The 15,592-nt window shown below is 51.5% G+C and overlaps 1 protein-coding gene across 6 annotated transcripts in view; it reads left to right on the forward strand.

The window, feature by feature from the left end:
* LOC111637398 (zinc finger E-box-binding homeobox protein zag-1-like) overlaps nt 1-14,817 on the forward strand; it is a 29,070-nt gene extending 14,253 nt beyond the window's left edge. For 4 of the 6 annotated variants that reach the window (XM_023382869.1, XM_023382873.1, XM_023382872.1 and 1 more), the window contains exons 2-7: nt 3,375-3,692; nt 7,781-7,986; nt 8,135-8,401; nt 8,483-9,886; nt 13,293-13,482; nt 13,555-14,817. In XM_023382869.1, coding sequence (XP_023238637.1) covers nt 3,375-3,692; nt 7,781-7,986; nt 8,135-8,401; nt 8,483-9,886; nt 13,293-13,482; nt 13,555-13,748 — 2,579 coding nt within the window. In that variant the 3' untranslated portion in view covers nt 13,749-14,817. The remainder of the gene's footprint in view (nt 1-3,374; nt 3,693-7,780; nt 7,987-8,134; nt 8,402-8,482; nt 9,887-13,292; nt 13,483-13,554) is intronic. The other 2 variants (XM_023382870.1, XM_023382871.1) reach the window with 2 other exon arrangements.
* The last annotated feature ends 775 nt before the right edge of the window (nt 14,818-15,592 follow it).

The raw sequence follows: 15,592 nt of genomic DNA on the forward strand, positions 1-15,592 counted from the left end.
GCGGATGTTCCGAGAAATAAGGAAAGGAGGGATCGAGTTTCCCCGGACGCCGGTGGGTGGGCCTTGGCAGACAATGTGCCACTTGTTGTCTGACCGGCCAAGGTGAGACGGGGCCGACGCGGACGGGAGGTGGGGCCACGGGTGAACGACGGGACCAGGTGACGCGTGGGGCCGGCCTCACCTCGCGCCTCCGAGTGGGTCTCGTCCGAGACCCGGTTCGGAGGGAGAAAAGGGAGAAATTTTCTCGCCGGCCCAGACTTTAAAAGACGGTTCGGTAGCCGACGGGTGACGCTAATATAGCAGTGCCGCGAGACGTCATAAATTTCACTTCCTCTCGCCGCGCAGACCGCATTTTTTTCCCTTCTTCCCTCGCCTTCCCCTTTCCCACAGGCTGATGACACCGCTGACCCGGCTGCGGGAACTCTTCTGTTTTTGCCGGCTGGTAACCTTGGCAACAGTCGGTTGACCCGTCTACCGAAGGTGGCGCCGCACGTGCGACTTCCTGGCACCAGAGCCAAGCCTTGTTTATTTGCAGTTTTACCTTCCCCATTAGTCGAGATGACCTCTGCCGGGCGACGACAGAACTATGGGGACCCCGCGTCTATTTATACGCCGTCCTCCGCCCCGAATCTTAATCCGCCAATCGTCCCTTCGACTCGGTTAACCCCGTTTTTTTTCCCCGATATTTGGCACGGCGCCGAAAGGGGAGAAGGGGGCGCCAGAAAACAATAAAAAAAAAGACAAACATCCTTCCGCGGATAGGTGTGCCCCGGGCCGTTTTCCGTGCGGACGGAGGCGTGATTTGATTAATGTCAATTAGACGTGTTTATCCTGGCCGACTAATCACGTGGACAAAGAAGGCGCGGCCCGCAGATTCATTACCGCCTCTCCATTTTGTTTACTCGATCTCTTCGGAAATTAAAAGCGCCTCCTCCTCTTTTTCTCGTCCTAATTAGTGGGCTCCACTTCTAAGCTTCGGCAGGCGCCCCGGGAAAAGGGCGCTTCCATTCGGTTTCTAATCCTTTGATGCCCGGATCGGCGGTCCCCGGGATTATTCCACGCGCGCCCGAAAAGAGTGTGCTGGCCTTTAAAAAGTATCCCTCCCCTCCCCCGTCGGTGGGCGGCACCATCACGCGGCGGGGTGGAGGAAGTGGAAGCGACGGCGACGACGCGATGGGTGGCTCGCTTCGCTTCCCACGCGCGGGAAGTGGTCGGTACGGGGTGAGGCCGGCGACGGCCGATAGGTAGAAGGCCGTAATTCGATTTAAGCCGCGACAAAGCAAACAGTAGTGGGACAGTTGCGGGTGACAGCCGTCTCGACAAATAGCGTATAATCTGGACGTCGCGCCGGAGAGAAGCGACGAGTAGGCGCGATCGCGCGTCCGGGAAGCGATTCGTCCGACTCTTCTCCTTCTTCTTCTCGTCCCGGGGGGAGTTCGGGCCACTCGATCGCCGGTTTCCGGGCCGAAGGAGCGGGAAAGTCGGAGAAAGTTGGCCACGGTGGCGGAATAGGCGGGACGCGGAATAATTAGGATGCGACGGAGACGTGCCGGCGACCATTAAATATCATTTAGTATCGAACTAGAGATCGATCCAATAGACGGAACACCGAGCGTGTGGCGGAGGAGGGGGAGCGCGTCGCGTCCGAACGTGAGAAAACTAAAATTAATGGCCGGTAGAGAATTGATGGAGAAAGCCATCAACCCGAACGAGATCGGGGGCCGACAACAAATAGTCGGGTGACTTTCGAGGTCGTTTAACGAAATCCGGCCCGGAAACGCCGGGGGTTTTCGTCCACTCCGTCACGGCGCGCGCTTCTCCTCGTTCCTTTTCTTCTTCTTTCCTTTTTTTTCCCTACGCGGCTAGAAAATCTCCAGTTCGGTGGCAAGACGGGGCCGGTGGCCGCGCGTAGGCCACCGGACGTCGAGCCGAGGCCCGGTGGCGGAGGAATGTCGAGAGTGACTCATCCCTGTTGCCCGCCGTCGAATAAATAAAGAGGGGGGACCGCGGGGCGACGTTTACCATCCCTATTTACTTCCCCTTCCGATCTTCGACGCGGCCGCCGCTCCGCCAAGATCGCTCGGTCCCCCAACGAGGGGGGAGGGAATTCCTCGGTCGGTGTCCGAGGGGGGAACTACTAACTGTTGACGGGATTTTAGGCAGATTGCCAATCCACTTTACCACGTCGTCCGTTTAACCGTCGTTCGACCCCCGCTCGGTCCACCGGTTTTAGGGAATTTTCAGAAGAGGAAGACGAATCCTTTTCCTCCGCCAGCGGAAACGATAATCCGCGGATGGACAGAAACGGTGCCACTCCGACTTCCCGGTCTTAATCTAATAAAAAGCCTCCCGCGGTCGCCTTTCCCCACCCTCGTTCAATTAATTGTCTCCGGCTCCTTCTCCTTCCTTCGTGTCGGGGGGACGGGGGTTTTCGGCGCGGAAAACGTTAAAACGAGCGTAATTGGCTTACGGCGGCGGACGGGGCCGAATGCGGAAGAGAGCCGTCTTTTTCGTTCCCAGGGAGGAGTTGTTAAAGAGAAACCGCCGGCCGGAGGGAGGAGGTCCGAGTGTTTTGCATTTCGGAGGAGAAGGAGTAGCAGGAGCGTGGCTCGAATGCCCTAACGTTCCTCCCGTCCCGTCGTTGTCTTTCGTTTTCGTATTCGAGACGGGAAGAATGGATTTTATGCAGAGTCCGCGATCCGCGTGCCAAAAGTTTATTGGCGAGGTGTGGGCGACGAACAAACGCCCGCTCGGGTTACGGCGCCCTTTCGTTTTTCGGCTAAACCCTCCGTATCGACGACGCTTCGATCCCCCTTTGCCAAAAATTCGGAGTGGATTGGTAAATCTCGTCCTTTCGTCGGGCAATTTGTGCCAGGTCTTGGAGGAACGCATGTCTTCTTTTGTCGACTTTCGCCTAACGGGGGTGGAAAACGGTACGGACGGGGTGGGCCTAGTTTTTCGTCGGGTCGGCCCGGCAGCTGCTCCGCGCGCTTGGATGCCGTCCACAGCTGTTTCCGTCTGGCGAATTCCTCTTCTTCTTCTTCTCCTCGCGCGTCGGGATGTCACCTCGCCGGCCCGCGCCGTCAGCTGCCGGATTCCGTTCGCTTTCGAAGAAGGCAGCTGGGTCCTTCCGCTCGACCGGTCCGACAACGGGATTTGGTTTGGAAATTTGGCGCCGTTATTGTCTCGCGCTTGTAGCCGTTCAAGCATCATTTAGCTTTCCTGCGCTACCTGCTCGCTCCGACTGACAGGTGGTGCTCCGGTCGTTTTCTTCTACTTCCGGTCCACTAGATTGGGGGAGGATTCCTCCTCCGCATCGATTCCTAATTTCCCGACTTACATCGACTTTATTTTTTCCCGTTTTCTCTCGGCAGTTGACCCGGAGAAGATGCCAGAAGAGGTCGACGTAGATCACCTGGGACCCCGAGATCCGCGGCCGGGCACGCCGGCCTCCGAAACCAAAGAGGCTCTGCCCCCGACTTCCATGGATTGTCTTCCAGAAGACGGCCTCGTCTCGTCCGCCTCACCCGTCCCGCCCACAGACGACCCACCCGCCGTCAACGGCCACCGCGGCCGGGAGGAGAGGACCAACGGGATGGTCAAGGAGCAAACGCGCATCAGACAGTTCCTCAACAGGAACGACACGGCGGTCGTCTTCCCTCGGCCGGTCGACGTCGACCGCGACCGAAAAGGTGAGCATCCCCCCACTTTCTGGCCAACTTCCGCTTTTCGGGCCACCACAATGAGCGCCCTTCCTCGGGGCGACCGGGCGACACCGTTGCCATTAGCCGGCCACCGCCGAACAAAACCCGGCTTCCAATCAGTCGCCTCTCAATGGACGTAGTCGGGACGTGCCCGACCGCTTTGTATCGATGTCATCGTCTCTCTCCTCCCTCCGACCGTATTCAATCTCTTTTCTTTCGTCTGTCTCCGACTTACTTCCGGCTGCTACTTCCTCTTCTCCGCATTGCTCTTTTGTTTGGCAGGCCTGATTCACCATCCGTATTAGTCATCGTCGGGGAGCTCGAAAACCCCGAGTCGAGTGGCGGCAAGCCGGGGTGTTAAGATATTCGCCTCCTCCCTCTCCTACCAGAAAATTCCCTAAAAGTTCCGAAAATTCCCGTCCGAAACGGCAGCCGCAACTCGGGGCATTACCGTTTAATTGCCAGAGAAGATATATAAAGAGGCGATAAAAAAGTAATATGGCGGCCGACGACACTTCCGGCTAACCACCTCTTTAATTAAAAAGCCATATTCGTTCGGTCCTCTCTCTCCCTCTTTTAATAATCGCGCCTCTCCCGTTAAATATTTAGTCGACCAAGATGGCCGGAGGAACAGGTGCGGCCGTGGTTGGCCACCCGATACGCACGCAGGGGGAGAAGGATGCGTGATGGATGCGTGACGCGGGCTCATTACCGAGCGGAATGCATAAAATCGGCAACGGCAGGCGATTCCCTCCCTCCGGGAAGCCAGCCAATCGGATTATCTGGCAATCCGGCCCCCGACCGATTGGGATGCCAGGTGAGTAGCTTCACCTGGCGGCAAAGCGAGAGTCGCTATCGATTACCCGAAGGCGACTCCGCATCCCGCGCATTAACCCGGCTTTCTTGCATAGGAAATGGGGTTCTCCCGGGACGTTGTTTCGGTCGTGTACGGATTTAAATCTCGCCGCTCTTCCACTCGGAAGCCCGTGCAGAAAGGAACCAGCGCCGGGCCGTCATGTATTATGCAAGCGCGCCACTCTCTCTCTCGCTCTCCCCGCCACCGGCTAATTTGAATGTCAAAAGTCGGATCGTCGAGTTTCGGATGCTCCGGACCGGAAAACCGGGACGTTTCCGCACCGGCCGGGCCGAGACCGGGCCCGGATTCGGGCCGACGGAGAGGAAGAGAACGGAAGAGGAGAAGGAGAGGCAGGCCGGCCTTGGGTTTCCTTAATTAAAAGAGGTTAATTAGAATAAGCAGCTGTAGATGACGTTAAAAATACACGGCGCGCCGTGTAGCGTAATTAATTAAAGATTCAAAAGCCGCGGAAGAGGAGGAAAAAAAGCGGCCAACTGTCGGATTGCGGCCCGTGTCTGTTCCGGCCGTCAGGCCCGTCCGGCCCGGAAGGAGGGAGGGCGGATGGCCCCCTTCCCCCGGCAGAAGAAGAAGAGAGCGGAATAATTGAGCTGCTCCGGTAAACACTTTCGATCTGGGAAAATAGCTCGGCTTGCCTTCCCCCGTCTCAATTTGTCAACGGCCGAAATGTCATCGGTGCGACAGTCGAGAATAGCAAAGCGGAATCGAATAACGTCCAAACTATATAAAATTACAGTGTTGTCACCGGCGGAAAAAGCGGAGCGGAAAAAAAACACCCGTCATTTATAAAGAGGAATTCCTGCCCGTAGATGGCAGCACGTGGCAGGTAGGGGAGAGCCCACTCCTCTCCATTCATCAACCTTTTTAATGCCGACGACCTTTTTCCTCCGACACCTCATTTGGGATAATTGGTGCAATTTCGATGTCACCTGCACCGACACTCTTCCCCCCTCGCCCCGGCCCGTTATTACTCGGCCGACCGGGACCGGCCGGTTGCCATGGCGACCGGCCGGCCTGGCAATTATCGTCGTCCGAGATTCCGAAGTTTTCGTTCCTCCTTCGAGTCCGATCGATGGCGCTCGCGCCGGGCCCGGCGGCCCGCACGCGCGCGCCCTCTTTTGCGTCGGGCCTGCCGCGGAAGCTCGGCGCGGTCCGTGTGGGGAGGCGAGCCGGAGAGAGAAAGGAACGCGTTGGGTTGGGCTTTTTAATTTCTCGTCCCGTCCACCTTCCCGCACGCTCCGGTTGACTAAAGAGGGCAGACGAGCAGAAACGCGCTTCCTATCTCCCCGTCTACCCTCTCACCCCTCCGCCTCGCTCATTGGACGGCACGTTACCGAATCTTCGGACGGACGCACCGGATAAGCGGGAGCGCCGACTCCGCCGCGCCGTACGGCGCGCGCCGATCGATGCGCTTTCCATTCCGTTGCCGATGCAAACGATTTGGCCACCGCGCGGCTTTCGTCGCTTTCCGGCCTTCCGTCCGCGCGATTAGCCCAGGACAAACCGGCTTAATGCGGCAGGACGGAACCTTATCGCGCCAGATAAGCCACGCGCCGGGCCATTCTCTCGTCGCGCGCCCCGTTCGAGCGCGAATAAGCCAATTGCCCACGCACAATGCGCGGGCCGACGATTAAAGACTGCTATCTGCCGCGGGGGGAGGCAGCGGCCCACTAGCGCCATCTATCAACGGTAATACGATAAGTGGACCCGCAGGAGCCATCCGCCAGATTACGGACCGACGGGGCGCTACGCGTCGCGTCCCGCACCCGGAACAAACGGCAATCGAATTAGGAGGTGGTCGCGGCCCCTCGGCTCCCGGGCCCGCGGGCTGCGTCGCCCTTTCCCATCGATACCGGCGCGCGGCGGCGGGGGGAAGAGAGTCGCTAATTCTTCGTTTGCCTTAATCACCGCGGATGCGGAGGACCGGTCGACGATGTCTCATCGATCGCCGTCCCTTCCGAAATGTTTGCCGGCTAAGTGGTAATTATCGCCCGAGTGGCCCGTTTGCGCCCGCCCGACCCCGTCTCGAGCCGTAGTTGCCAATTCCCCGCGGTCCTCCACTCGTGCCGATTAATTCCGACTCCGACAGCGCCATTTATTCACCTCTCGAGCGTCCGCTCGGCCGTTGGCGGCGGGCGACGCGTCGCAACCCGGAAAGGGCAGTCGGCGCTCTCCCTCGCCCTGCCAATTTATTCATTATCGGCCGGCACTCTCCTTAATTAATGCGTTATTAAATCGGGTCGGGAGGCGAGGTTTTTGGGCCTCCTCCTCCGGCCAACGGGAAGGAAGAAACAAGCGGGTAGACTCCCTCTTTGCGGGGATCCTCCGTGGCGCGAGGACGGGGGCGGGAATTAGCATCGATCGGGTGGCGCGGAGAGCCCGCGTCGGGCCGAGGGAAGCCGCCATTGGCCGATTGTCGGCCCTTCCGACTCATCGATCGGGCCGGGAGCTAACGACGCTGGGAAACAATGCCGGCCGGGGTGCCTCTTTTTTTCGGGGGGTCCAGGTAAGCCGGCTTTGGTGGGGAACCGAATCGATGCTGCGGTGGGGCCAGCGGGATTTGACAGGCGGATGATTTATAACGCGGAGGAGACGGCCTCAATTTGTATCGGCCGCTTCGGATGGAGATGAAGGGCGCCATGTTGTTTGGCCCGAACGTGCCGGGCCCGGGGAAGGACGGCGTGGCCCTTATCGGCGGCCGAGACACAGGTGCCGTCCATTAACATGTAAATCGGACGGCGGTCCCGCCACCGAGCGGGACTGCCTCCATTCCACCTGGCCAATCGGCTGGTGGGGGTGGTCGGCGTGTTGCCCCCGCGGCTTACTCGGCACCGTAGCCAGACGCCGGCTCAAACTATCCGTTTGTAGAATCGATTGTGTGTGTCAGGTGAACTGCACACACTCATTTCTTTGACTTGTCTCTGCGCTCTTTCCTTATCTGACTTTTTTCTCGGCTTCTTGTTGCCTCCTCTAATGGAAACTGTTGCCCGAAGACCGGCAGCGCCCGTTTTTCGCCCCGCGTCGAAATATAATCCTCGCTTTCCGATGACAAATTGTTAAATTTAACCGGGAAGGAGAAGAAATAAAAAGGAGGAAGCGTTTTGCCGGGCACGGCTGTAATGAAGGAGAAGCGGGCCTTCTCTCTTCCTCTGTCGATAATTGCATGCGTGACGCTAATCGCTGTCGCTGTGTGTATTTGCAGAAGTGGCCGAGACCTTGGGCACCCTTCTGAAGTGTCCACATTGCGACTTGGTGCTAGCCGGACACTCTTCCATCGCGGAACACGTCGAGGCCGTTCACGGCCCCTTTCGAGCCGAATCAACGCACAGGTGCAACAAATGCAATGCAGTCTTCACGCTTAGAGATCATCTAGAAAAGCACGCGGTCGTCCATTCCTCAAATGTCCAGGTGAGTCGTCTCTCTCGTCCGCTCGTCTCTTTTCCGTTCTGCTGTAATCTCTCCCCCCTTTATTAACTGATAAATCCCTAGTAGCCATCCGACTAAAGGCTAGATGTTGCATGGCCCTAGAGTTCTTTCTATCCCTTTCCTTACATAGTCCTGCAAGGTGTGCAATAAGACCTTTGCCAACGTCTACCGTCTACAGCGACATATGATCAGCCACGACGAAAGCACGGTCCTCAGGAAATTCAAGTGTCCCGAGTGCGGCAAGGCTTTCAAGTTCAAACATCACCTGAAGGAGCACATCAGGATCCACAGCGGAGAGAAGCCCTTCGCCTGTCCCAACTGCGGAAAGAGGTTCTCGCATTCGGGGTCCTACTCGTCGCACATGACTAGTAAGAAGTGCCTGGTCATGAACCTGAAGGTGAGTGGAGACGTTTACTTTTCTCCGCTAGCGATTGCCCTCCCCCGAAACAAGACCACTCTGACGATGGTGTCGTTTCAGGTGAAGAAGCTCGAATCGAAATCGTCACGGGGCAGATCTTCGCAGCCAAACAATTCTTTCCGCCCAATCATTCCAAAGTACGACGGAGGAGGAAATGGCAGAGACTCGACTCCACCAACATCCACTTATCTGTCTACCTCAGAACGCTTCCAGAATTACGACTTTCAGAATCAGCCACCCGTCGTCCAATCTTTCCTGCCATCGAGCTACTATCAGCCGCTGACGTCCGTCAACTACTCCACGTCCTCCTTCGTCCGAATGACCACCTACCCGGACTTGGGTCAGGTGGTGCAGGGGCCCGAGTCCGACTCGGGCCTGGAAGCGCAAGAAGCCAACCAAGACATGAAGGCGGTCAAGAAGATCCTGGAGATCGTGGGTGCCACGGTCTCCAAGCAGAAGCAGGAAGCCAGCAACGGCGTTTCCGAGCAGTCCGTGGGCAAAAGCGAGGCGTCGGAAGACGGCGGCGACAAGTGCAAGCACTGCGAAGAGCGTTTCGACAGCCGTTTGGAGCAAGTGCACCACGAGCGTTACCTCTGCAGGAACAACCCGGATTCCTCCCTGGAAGAAGGCAGATGCGAAGAGGCAACGGAGGAGGAGGACGAGGCGGCCGGTAAAGATCAGGCGGACGGCATTTTGAACGAGGAAACGCTCCAAATTCTAAAGGACTACTATAACGCTAATCCTTGGAGAAAAGAGTTCGAGGTGAGCAGAATAGCCCAGGAGCTCGGTTGCTCCTCTCAACTAGTCGAATTCTGGTTTCAGAGCATGCGTACCCGCGATAAATCTCTGAATTGCAGATCGGAGCCTATTCACGTACCAAAGTACAAACCACAAACTCCCTTGAGAACTTCCCCGTACACTCCGGTGGTCCCTCATTATAACGGTGCCATTCCTCTCCAATGGTACTCGCAGAGACAGCATAGAGAGACCGGCGACACACTGCCTTTGCAGTGTCTAACTACTATCTCGGTGTTCAACGAACCTTACACAGCAGACGACAACGAACAACCTTTAGACCTGTCCATGAAAGGAGGCCACAGGGAATTTCAGGTTCTCAATCTAAGTCAAAAATCCAAAGATTCCAGCGATGGAGAAACGTCGAGCCAACAGGGTTCCGCCAGTCCCAGAAACGTAGAAACCTCGCCGTTATACAAGTACGTGCAGCAGCGAGGGAGTCTCTTGTCCGGAACGTGTGCCACCTCGCTCTCGCCCAAGTCGCAAGACGAAGATCACTCTTCGACCGTTCAGTCGGCTTCCTTTTCTCTTTCGCCCTTCGGTGGCGACGGGGGTAGAAGATCTTCCTCTTCCGACACGGGTTCCACGGGGGAAACCGTGCTGGAAGACACGGACGGAGAAACGGGAAGCCCCAAATTGAAGAGGATAAGGAAGAAAACGTGGAAGCAGGTGAGTACCGACGCTTATCCTTTTCTTTTTTTAAATCCATCTCCCAATTAAACGTCTGCTTTTAGCAATCCGAATATCGAATGTACGACATTCGATACGACGGTGGCAATAACTCTCCATCAAAGCCAAAGACGGATTACCGTTCTGCTAGACAGCTCTGTTATCGATCTCGCATAAATTAATGGGCACGACGAAAAAAATAATAAAACGCATTGCATACTTTAACTCTGTCACGTGGGCGGTTAAAGGTAACACAAATATCGCAATTTTTGGGTACCTGTCAAATTCCTTTCCATAATGTCGTCACAAAAATCTTTATCCGTGATGATAAGAGATGGCACTACGATAACCTGTCAATTTAATATATCTCCGGTGGCATTTTTCAAATTTCTTTTTCTTCTCTAAAACCGAATCTCGCTCGTTCCCACCTGGCAAATTACTAATTCAATACTTACCATTGTTTTCCTCGATACGAACCGAGGAAACCACCCCCGAAAAAAATGGTGCGAATTCCTCTTTTTATTTAACGAAAACACGGGAAATTAAGTGTGTTTTAATACCTTTATACGATAAGAAATACATATATCATTTTCTACGCGGAACGTGTTAAAAATAATAATAACGAACGTTCCCTTTACGGGCATTCGTTTGGCATTCGACACGAGGAAGTTAAGGGGAGGGAATTTTTATTTGATTTGTTAAACGGGAAATTTAATATATATATATTTTTTTAATCCTTAAAGTTTTTTAAAAAATTATCTTTGATGCGGGGGGACTGGAAATCGCTAATGTTCACTCGCAAAAATCGCTTCCTTTCTAACTACTACGAATGACATTAACATACTTAATACTTATTAGACAGTTTCCGAGCACGTTTACAAATTCTAGAGGGAGATAATTCGCGCGATTCCATACGCGAAAGTACTGTTTATTCTCCTTTGTTGTAAACCCGACTTAATCTTTTTTTTTCTGCCCCCGTTGTGGAAATACTTTTAAAAGGAATTTTCCGGCCAGTATCGGGGATTTTCGAATTCTTCTTCCCTTACGTAATCTTAGAGAAAAACATTTTAAAACATCGAACGTTTCTCACCCCCCGTTTAATTATCTCGTTTCTTTTTTTTTTGTACTCTTTCACTTATTTACTATGGGAGTTTCGTACAGTTAGGAAGAACAACCGGGCAGTAGTGTCCTTTTAATGGCTCGGGTTTTTCCTCTAAGAAGCCGGAGACGGGTAGATAAAAAGGAAATTCTGTCGATATAAACAATGTTATAAATCGTTAATGAGGGGTGTTTTTAAGGACGGGTTCGTAACTCGGCCATTTTACAATAGAAAAAGTCAATACGGACGGACGTCGTCCATCTTTTTTTGCCCGGACGGATGCTTTCGAAATTATAGCTATTACGGGTGATCTAGAGATGTTATAGGAGACTCTTAATTAAAACGTTTCGTTTATCTTAACGAAAACTTTGATAAATGTTTATATCTATGACCTAATAATTAGATCGACGATGGCCAACGTTCGTCCAGAAACGGAGCGGATGACGGTTGACCCGGCCGGGTGGCCGAAAATTCCGAAAAAGTCGGCTGCACCCAATGGCGAAAGTCGAACGGGCTAGTGTGGCGTGTTTATCCAATAAGCGATAAGATAGCAAAGCGGGGGGTTCGAAGTTCAAAACCTGTCTTGTCCGATTACTTTAATGCTAATTGGGAGGAGGGAGAAGTAAGGTTACGCCTAAGAAAATAAAGTAGTAATAAGAACGGTGAAGAAAAGTTGTAATTCTGGAGAAAATCGGGACATTTTAGTCTTCTCTACGTATATTTCGAAGAATAGACAAGAAAACAATCGATTATTACCGTATAGACTAGTGGTTCGCACCGTAGACTCCTTGGAGACCTCGAACCATCGGTTGAGAAGAGCGGGTGTATGTATGTATACTACACCTCGTTAACTAAAATCTTCCTAAATTACTTTACACCGACTTTTCAATTAGTTTAGTTCGTTTGGAGATAAAGAAACCCCCCCAAAAATGCCTATTTTGACCTGTTAATAACGGTGTTAAGAACGAATAGAAAACACGATATTTACATTTACAATTGTTAATATCTTAAAACGTAAACAGATTAATAAACGAATTCTCGTCAATATTTATAATAATTTATCGAAAAAGGATGATAAACGTGAAGAGGAAGAAAGTAAATATATTTTCGATTATTTCTCTGTTAGGATCTTTATATTCCTCGCTCTTAAATTTATCATTTAAAGTATGGCCGCCGGTCAAAAAAGACCCCCGAAGTTTTCACGTTTTTTTTGGACTCGGGGATCTCGAAATATCGAGAGATACAAAGAAAATCGGGTATTTTTTTCTGTATGTATGGATGCGTGTGTGTGGGGGGAACACGATTTCTTTCACCCTCTTTGAAGCTTAATAACTGCCGTGCTTTTTGTCGAAAATTTCTGAAATTTTACGGGGTGGTTTGTGTATTAGGGGGATCCGTACTGTTAAATTTTGGTGGTTAAAGGTCTAGGGAGTGGGGAGATAATGGGAGTCGTGTGTACGTAGAGTAGGATTTTACTGGTTATTAGCATTTACAAAGTTATAAATAAATGTAACTTACAAAAAAGTCCAGCAACGAGTTGAGTAACTTTCCCGCTGTTAAAAAAATCACTTTTACGGTATATTTTTAATTATAATAAATAAAATTGTGTACGGTGCCATCTCTTATGGTATTTTGTTATTAAAAAAAAAGACCTTGTTAGTGGCAAAAGGCTTAATTTTGAAGGTATTGGTAAAAAATTGTAAACACTAATAACGAATAACATCGTTAAGTCCGACCCCTCTTGAGATACGACACGCGACAGCCCTTTATCTCTTCGTTCCCTGGACGTTTCACCACCGAAACTTAATAGCATCCGTGCCCCTTATACACAAGCTACCGTGCCAAATTTCGTTTCTTCGTTTCATTACCCTATGCCGAGATATTAAACGAAATAGACGACAACACATAAACACACACGTATCCACGGGATTTTTTCCCCCCTTTGACTTTTTTCTGGGTTCGGGAGGAATCAAAACCTGGAGATTTGCAAAATACCCTGAGGGTCAAATTTGACACGATTCCAATACTTTCCCTTGTTATGTATACATAACAGGCGGGAAAGTAAAAGTGTATAAAGAAGTGGCGGGAGAGGGGAGAAAAAAGCAAATTGGGGGTGGCACTATTAGAAAAAGTTTGAAAAACACCGTATACAACCTCCTATTGTAAGATTGTTAACCATTGTTTTATGTTGGGATTTGGTACCAACACTGCAGAGGAGTTTACTTTAAAGAATGTCTCGAGTCTATTTAATAGGCCGTTGTAAGTATTGTAAATGGAAAATAGAAGGTTAAGTTGTTTTTGTTTCAGATGGAAGCGGAAGAGAGCCACAGCGCAGTGGAGGACAGTGCCGAGGGCGAGGAAGAAAGTGGTGGCAAACGTCGAAAGTCTTGGAAGCAGCATCGACTCGAGAGCGAAGAGGGCATGTATGGGTGCGACCAATGTGATAAGATGTTCAGTAAGCAAAGCTCGCTAGCGCGTCACAAGTACGAACATTCAGGTGGGTAGAGGAGGAAAGTGGTAGAAGGGCCACGGGTGGCATTTACTGTAGTAGTTTGTCTGTCTTCTTCAGGTCAAAGGCCCCACAAGTGTGACGTGTGCAACAAGGCTTTCAAGCACAAACACCATTTGACCGAGCATAAGAGGCTGCATAGCGGCGAGAAACCGTTCCAGTGCAAGAAGTGTTTCAAGCGTTTCTCTCATTCTGGATCGTACAGCCAGCACATGAATCATAGGTACAGTTACTGCAAACCGTATCGCCAATGATCGGGTGTTCTCCAGAACGTGTAACGTACCCATGGTCGACCAACGAAGCCAAAGATTTTCGTGGATACCACGAAACGTGCCAAAACTGTTATTGCCCAGTTTTCTGTATAGAAGTGGCAGCCTGCCAGGGAAGAAGAGGCGCGCAACGTGTTCCTCCGCAGGAACTGTCTAGTCGGTGCCTCACTTCATTCACAAAAGCGAGAGAATACTCACGTGTTAGAGGAATCAAAGTATGCCGTACCATCAATGTTACTGTAGTATCCATTGTTGATCTTTTCACCTGTTCATCGATGCAGCTACCAAATATTCTAGTTTTCTGAATTTCATAGATCTTTAATGGTTTCCCGTTGATTAGTAGCCTAATCGGCGGACGTGTGCTTGTGACTGTTTTCGTGTCTTTTAAAGAAAGGTGCTTCGCTACAGAAACCTCCCGTGACGGGCGGTAGTGAGCTAAACCACAACGAGATTTTCCTTGGGTTTATTTTCCGTTTCCAATAAAAAAAAAAAAGACAAAAAGCCACGGAAATACACCATTTCCAAAACTGCCTTATGTTTGGTGATGTGCTGTGCCAAAGAATGTTCCTAGAACTTCATCTGTTACGTCATAACGGTGCATGCTGCTAAATCGGAGTGATATGCAAGTCACCAAAGAACAGTTTTAGTCCAGACGTCGGCGAGTATGATTGTCGAATGCTCAAACTCGCCGACGGTTGTTTCCGTTCTGTTTAGCCAAAGAATCTCACGGTTGGATCCGAGAATGGACGTGGGTACGGAGCCAAACTCTCTGAGCCATTCCAGCGATCGGGCGCGACGTCTCGCGCCAGGAACATTTCTGTACATATTCTACGTCATAACTGTTCATCCTCTTTCCTTTTTTTTTTTTTTTTTATATCTGCGTGTGAGTGGCGTCCAAGTCGCAGTTGCCGCCGGCCGTCCGGGCGGGAGCAGAATGTCTTCCACTTCGGAACCGAACCGTCGATCCAGCACAATTCCTAGCAGTGACGTCAGGCCAACTCCCCGAGTGGCCACTCGGGACGGCCACCCCCGGAGATCCAAAAAAAAAAAAAAAGTCGACAAACAGCCGCATCGATTCGCTTCCGCACACTCATATCAGCCGACGGGGCGCTCGGTGGCAACCGCGCTCTCTTCTATCCAGATGCTGAATGAAGGGCACGGCCTGTACCTAGCTTTCTCACCCTTCCGCCTAGTCACCACCCCGGGTCGTCTCGGCCCGCCGCCGACCCTCCTCCACCGCCCCGCGATGGGGGAGGGCCGGCCGAGCGCGCGTTTTTTCTCCGCCCGCCCTTCGACCGGAAACGAACAACAACCGAGGCTTCCATCAGAAGGAACTTCATCATTCAGTGGCCTTTTCCCCATTTTCGTTGTTCTTTTGGTGTTTGTCATTCCAGGTCGGAGCGGAGCGACGCATTCAGTTTTGATACCGAGTACCTGCACGTGCAATAAACAAAAAAAAAAAAAGAGTTGAATTCCCATCATTTTTGTATGTTATCTATTTTGTATGATTTGATTTGGACCGTGTCCGTCGGAGAAGACAACGTCACAGTTCCTTCATCAGTATCTTTCCAGTACATACATCGCATATACATATATATATATATAAATACAAATGAATAAATATATTATATATTATATATATATTATATATATATATAAATATACTTAGTGCCAAACTCCATTGTGCCAACGAATGGGTTTGAACGAGTACTTGTGGAAATTTTAAAGCTAGAATAGTCATACTCTGGATGGATGCAAGGTTTTTCTCTATTCTTGTTGCTAGCATGTTAGACTTGTTAACGTACAATCCGTCTGGTTGTACGACCACT

The sequence above is a fragment of the Centruroides sculpturatus genome, unplaced genomic scaffold (genome assembly GCF_000671375.1).
Source record: "Centruroides sculpturatus isolate CEXI.00-Female unplaced genomic scaffold, Cexi_2.0 scaffold1189, whole genome shotgun sequence".
In the NCBI taxonomy this organism is placed as follows: Eukaryota; Metazoa; Arthropoda; class Arachnida; order Scorpiones; family Buthidae; genus Centruroides; species Centruroides sculpturatus.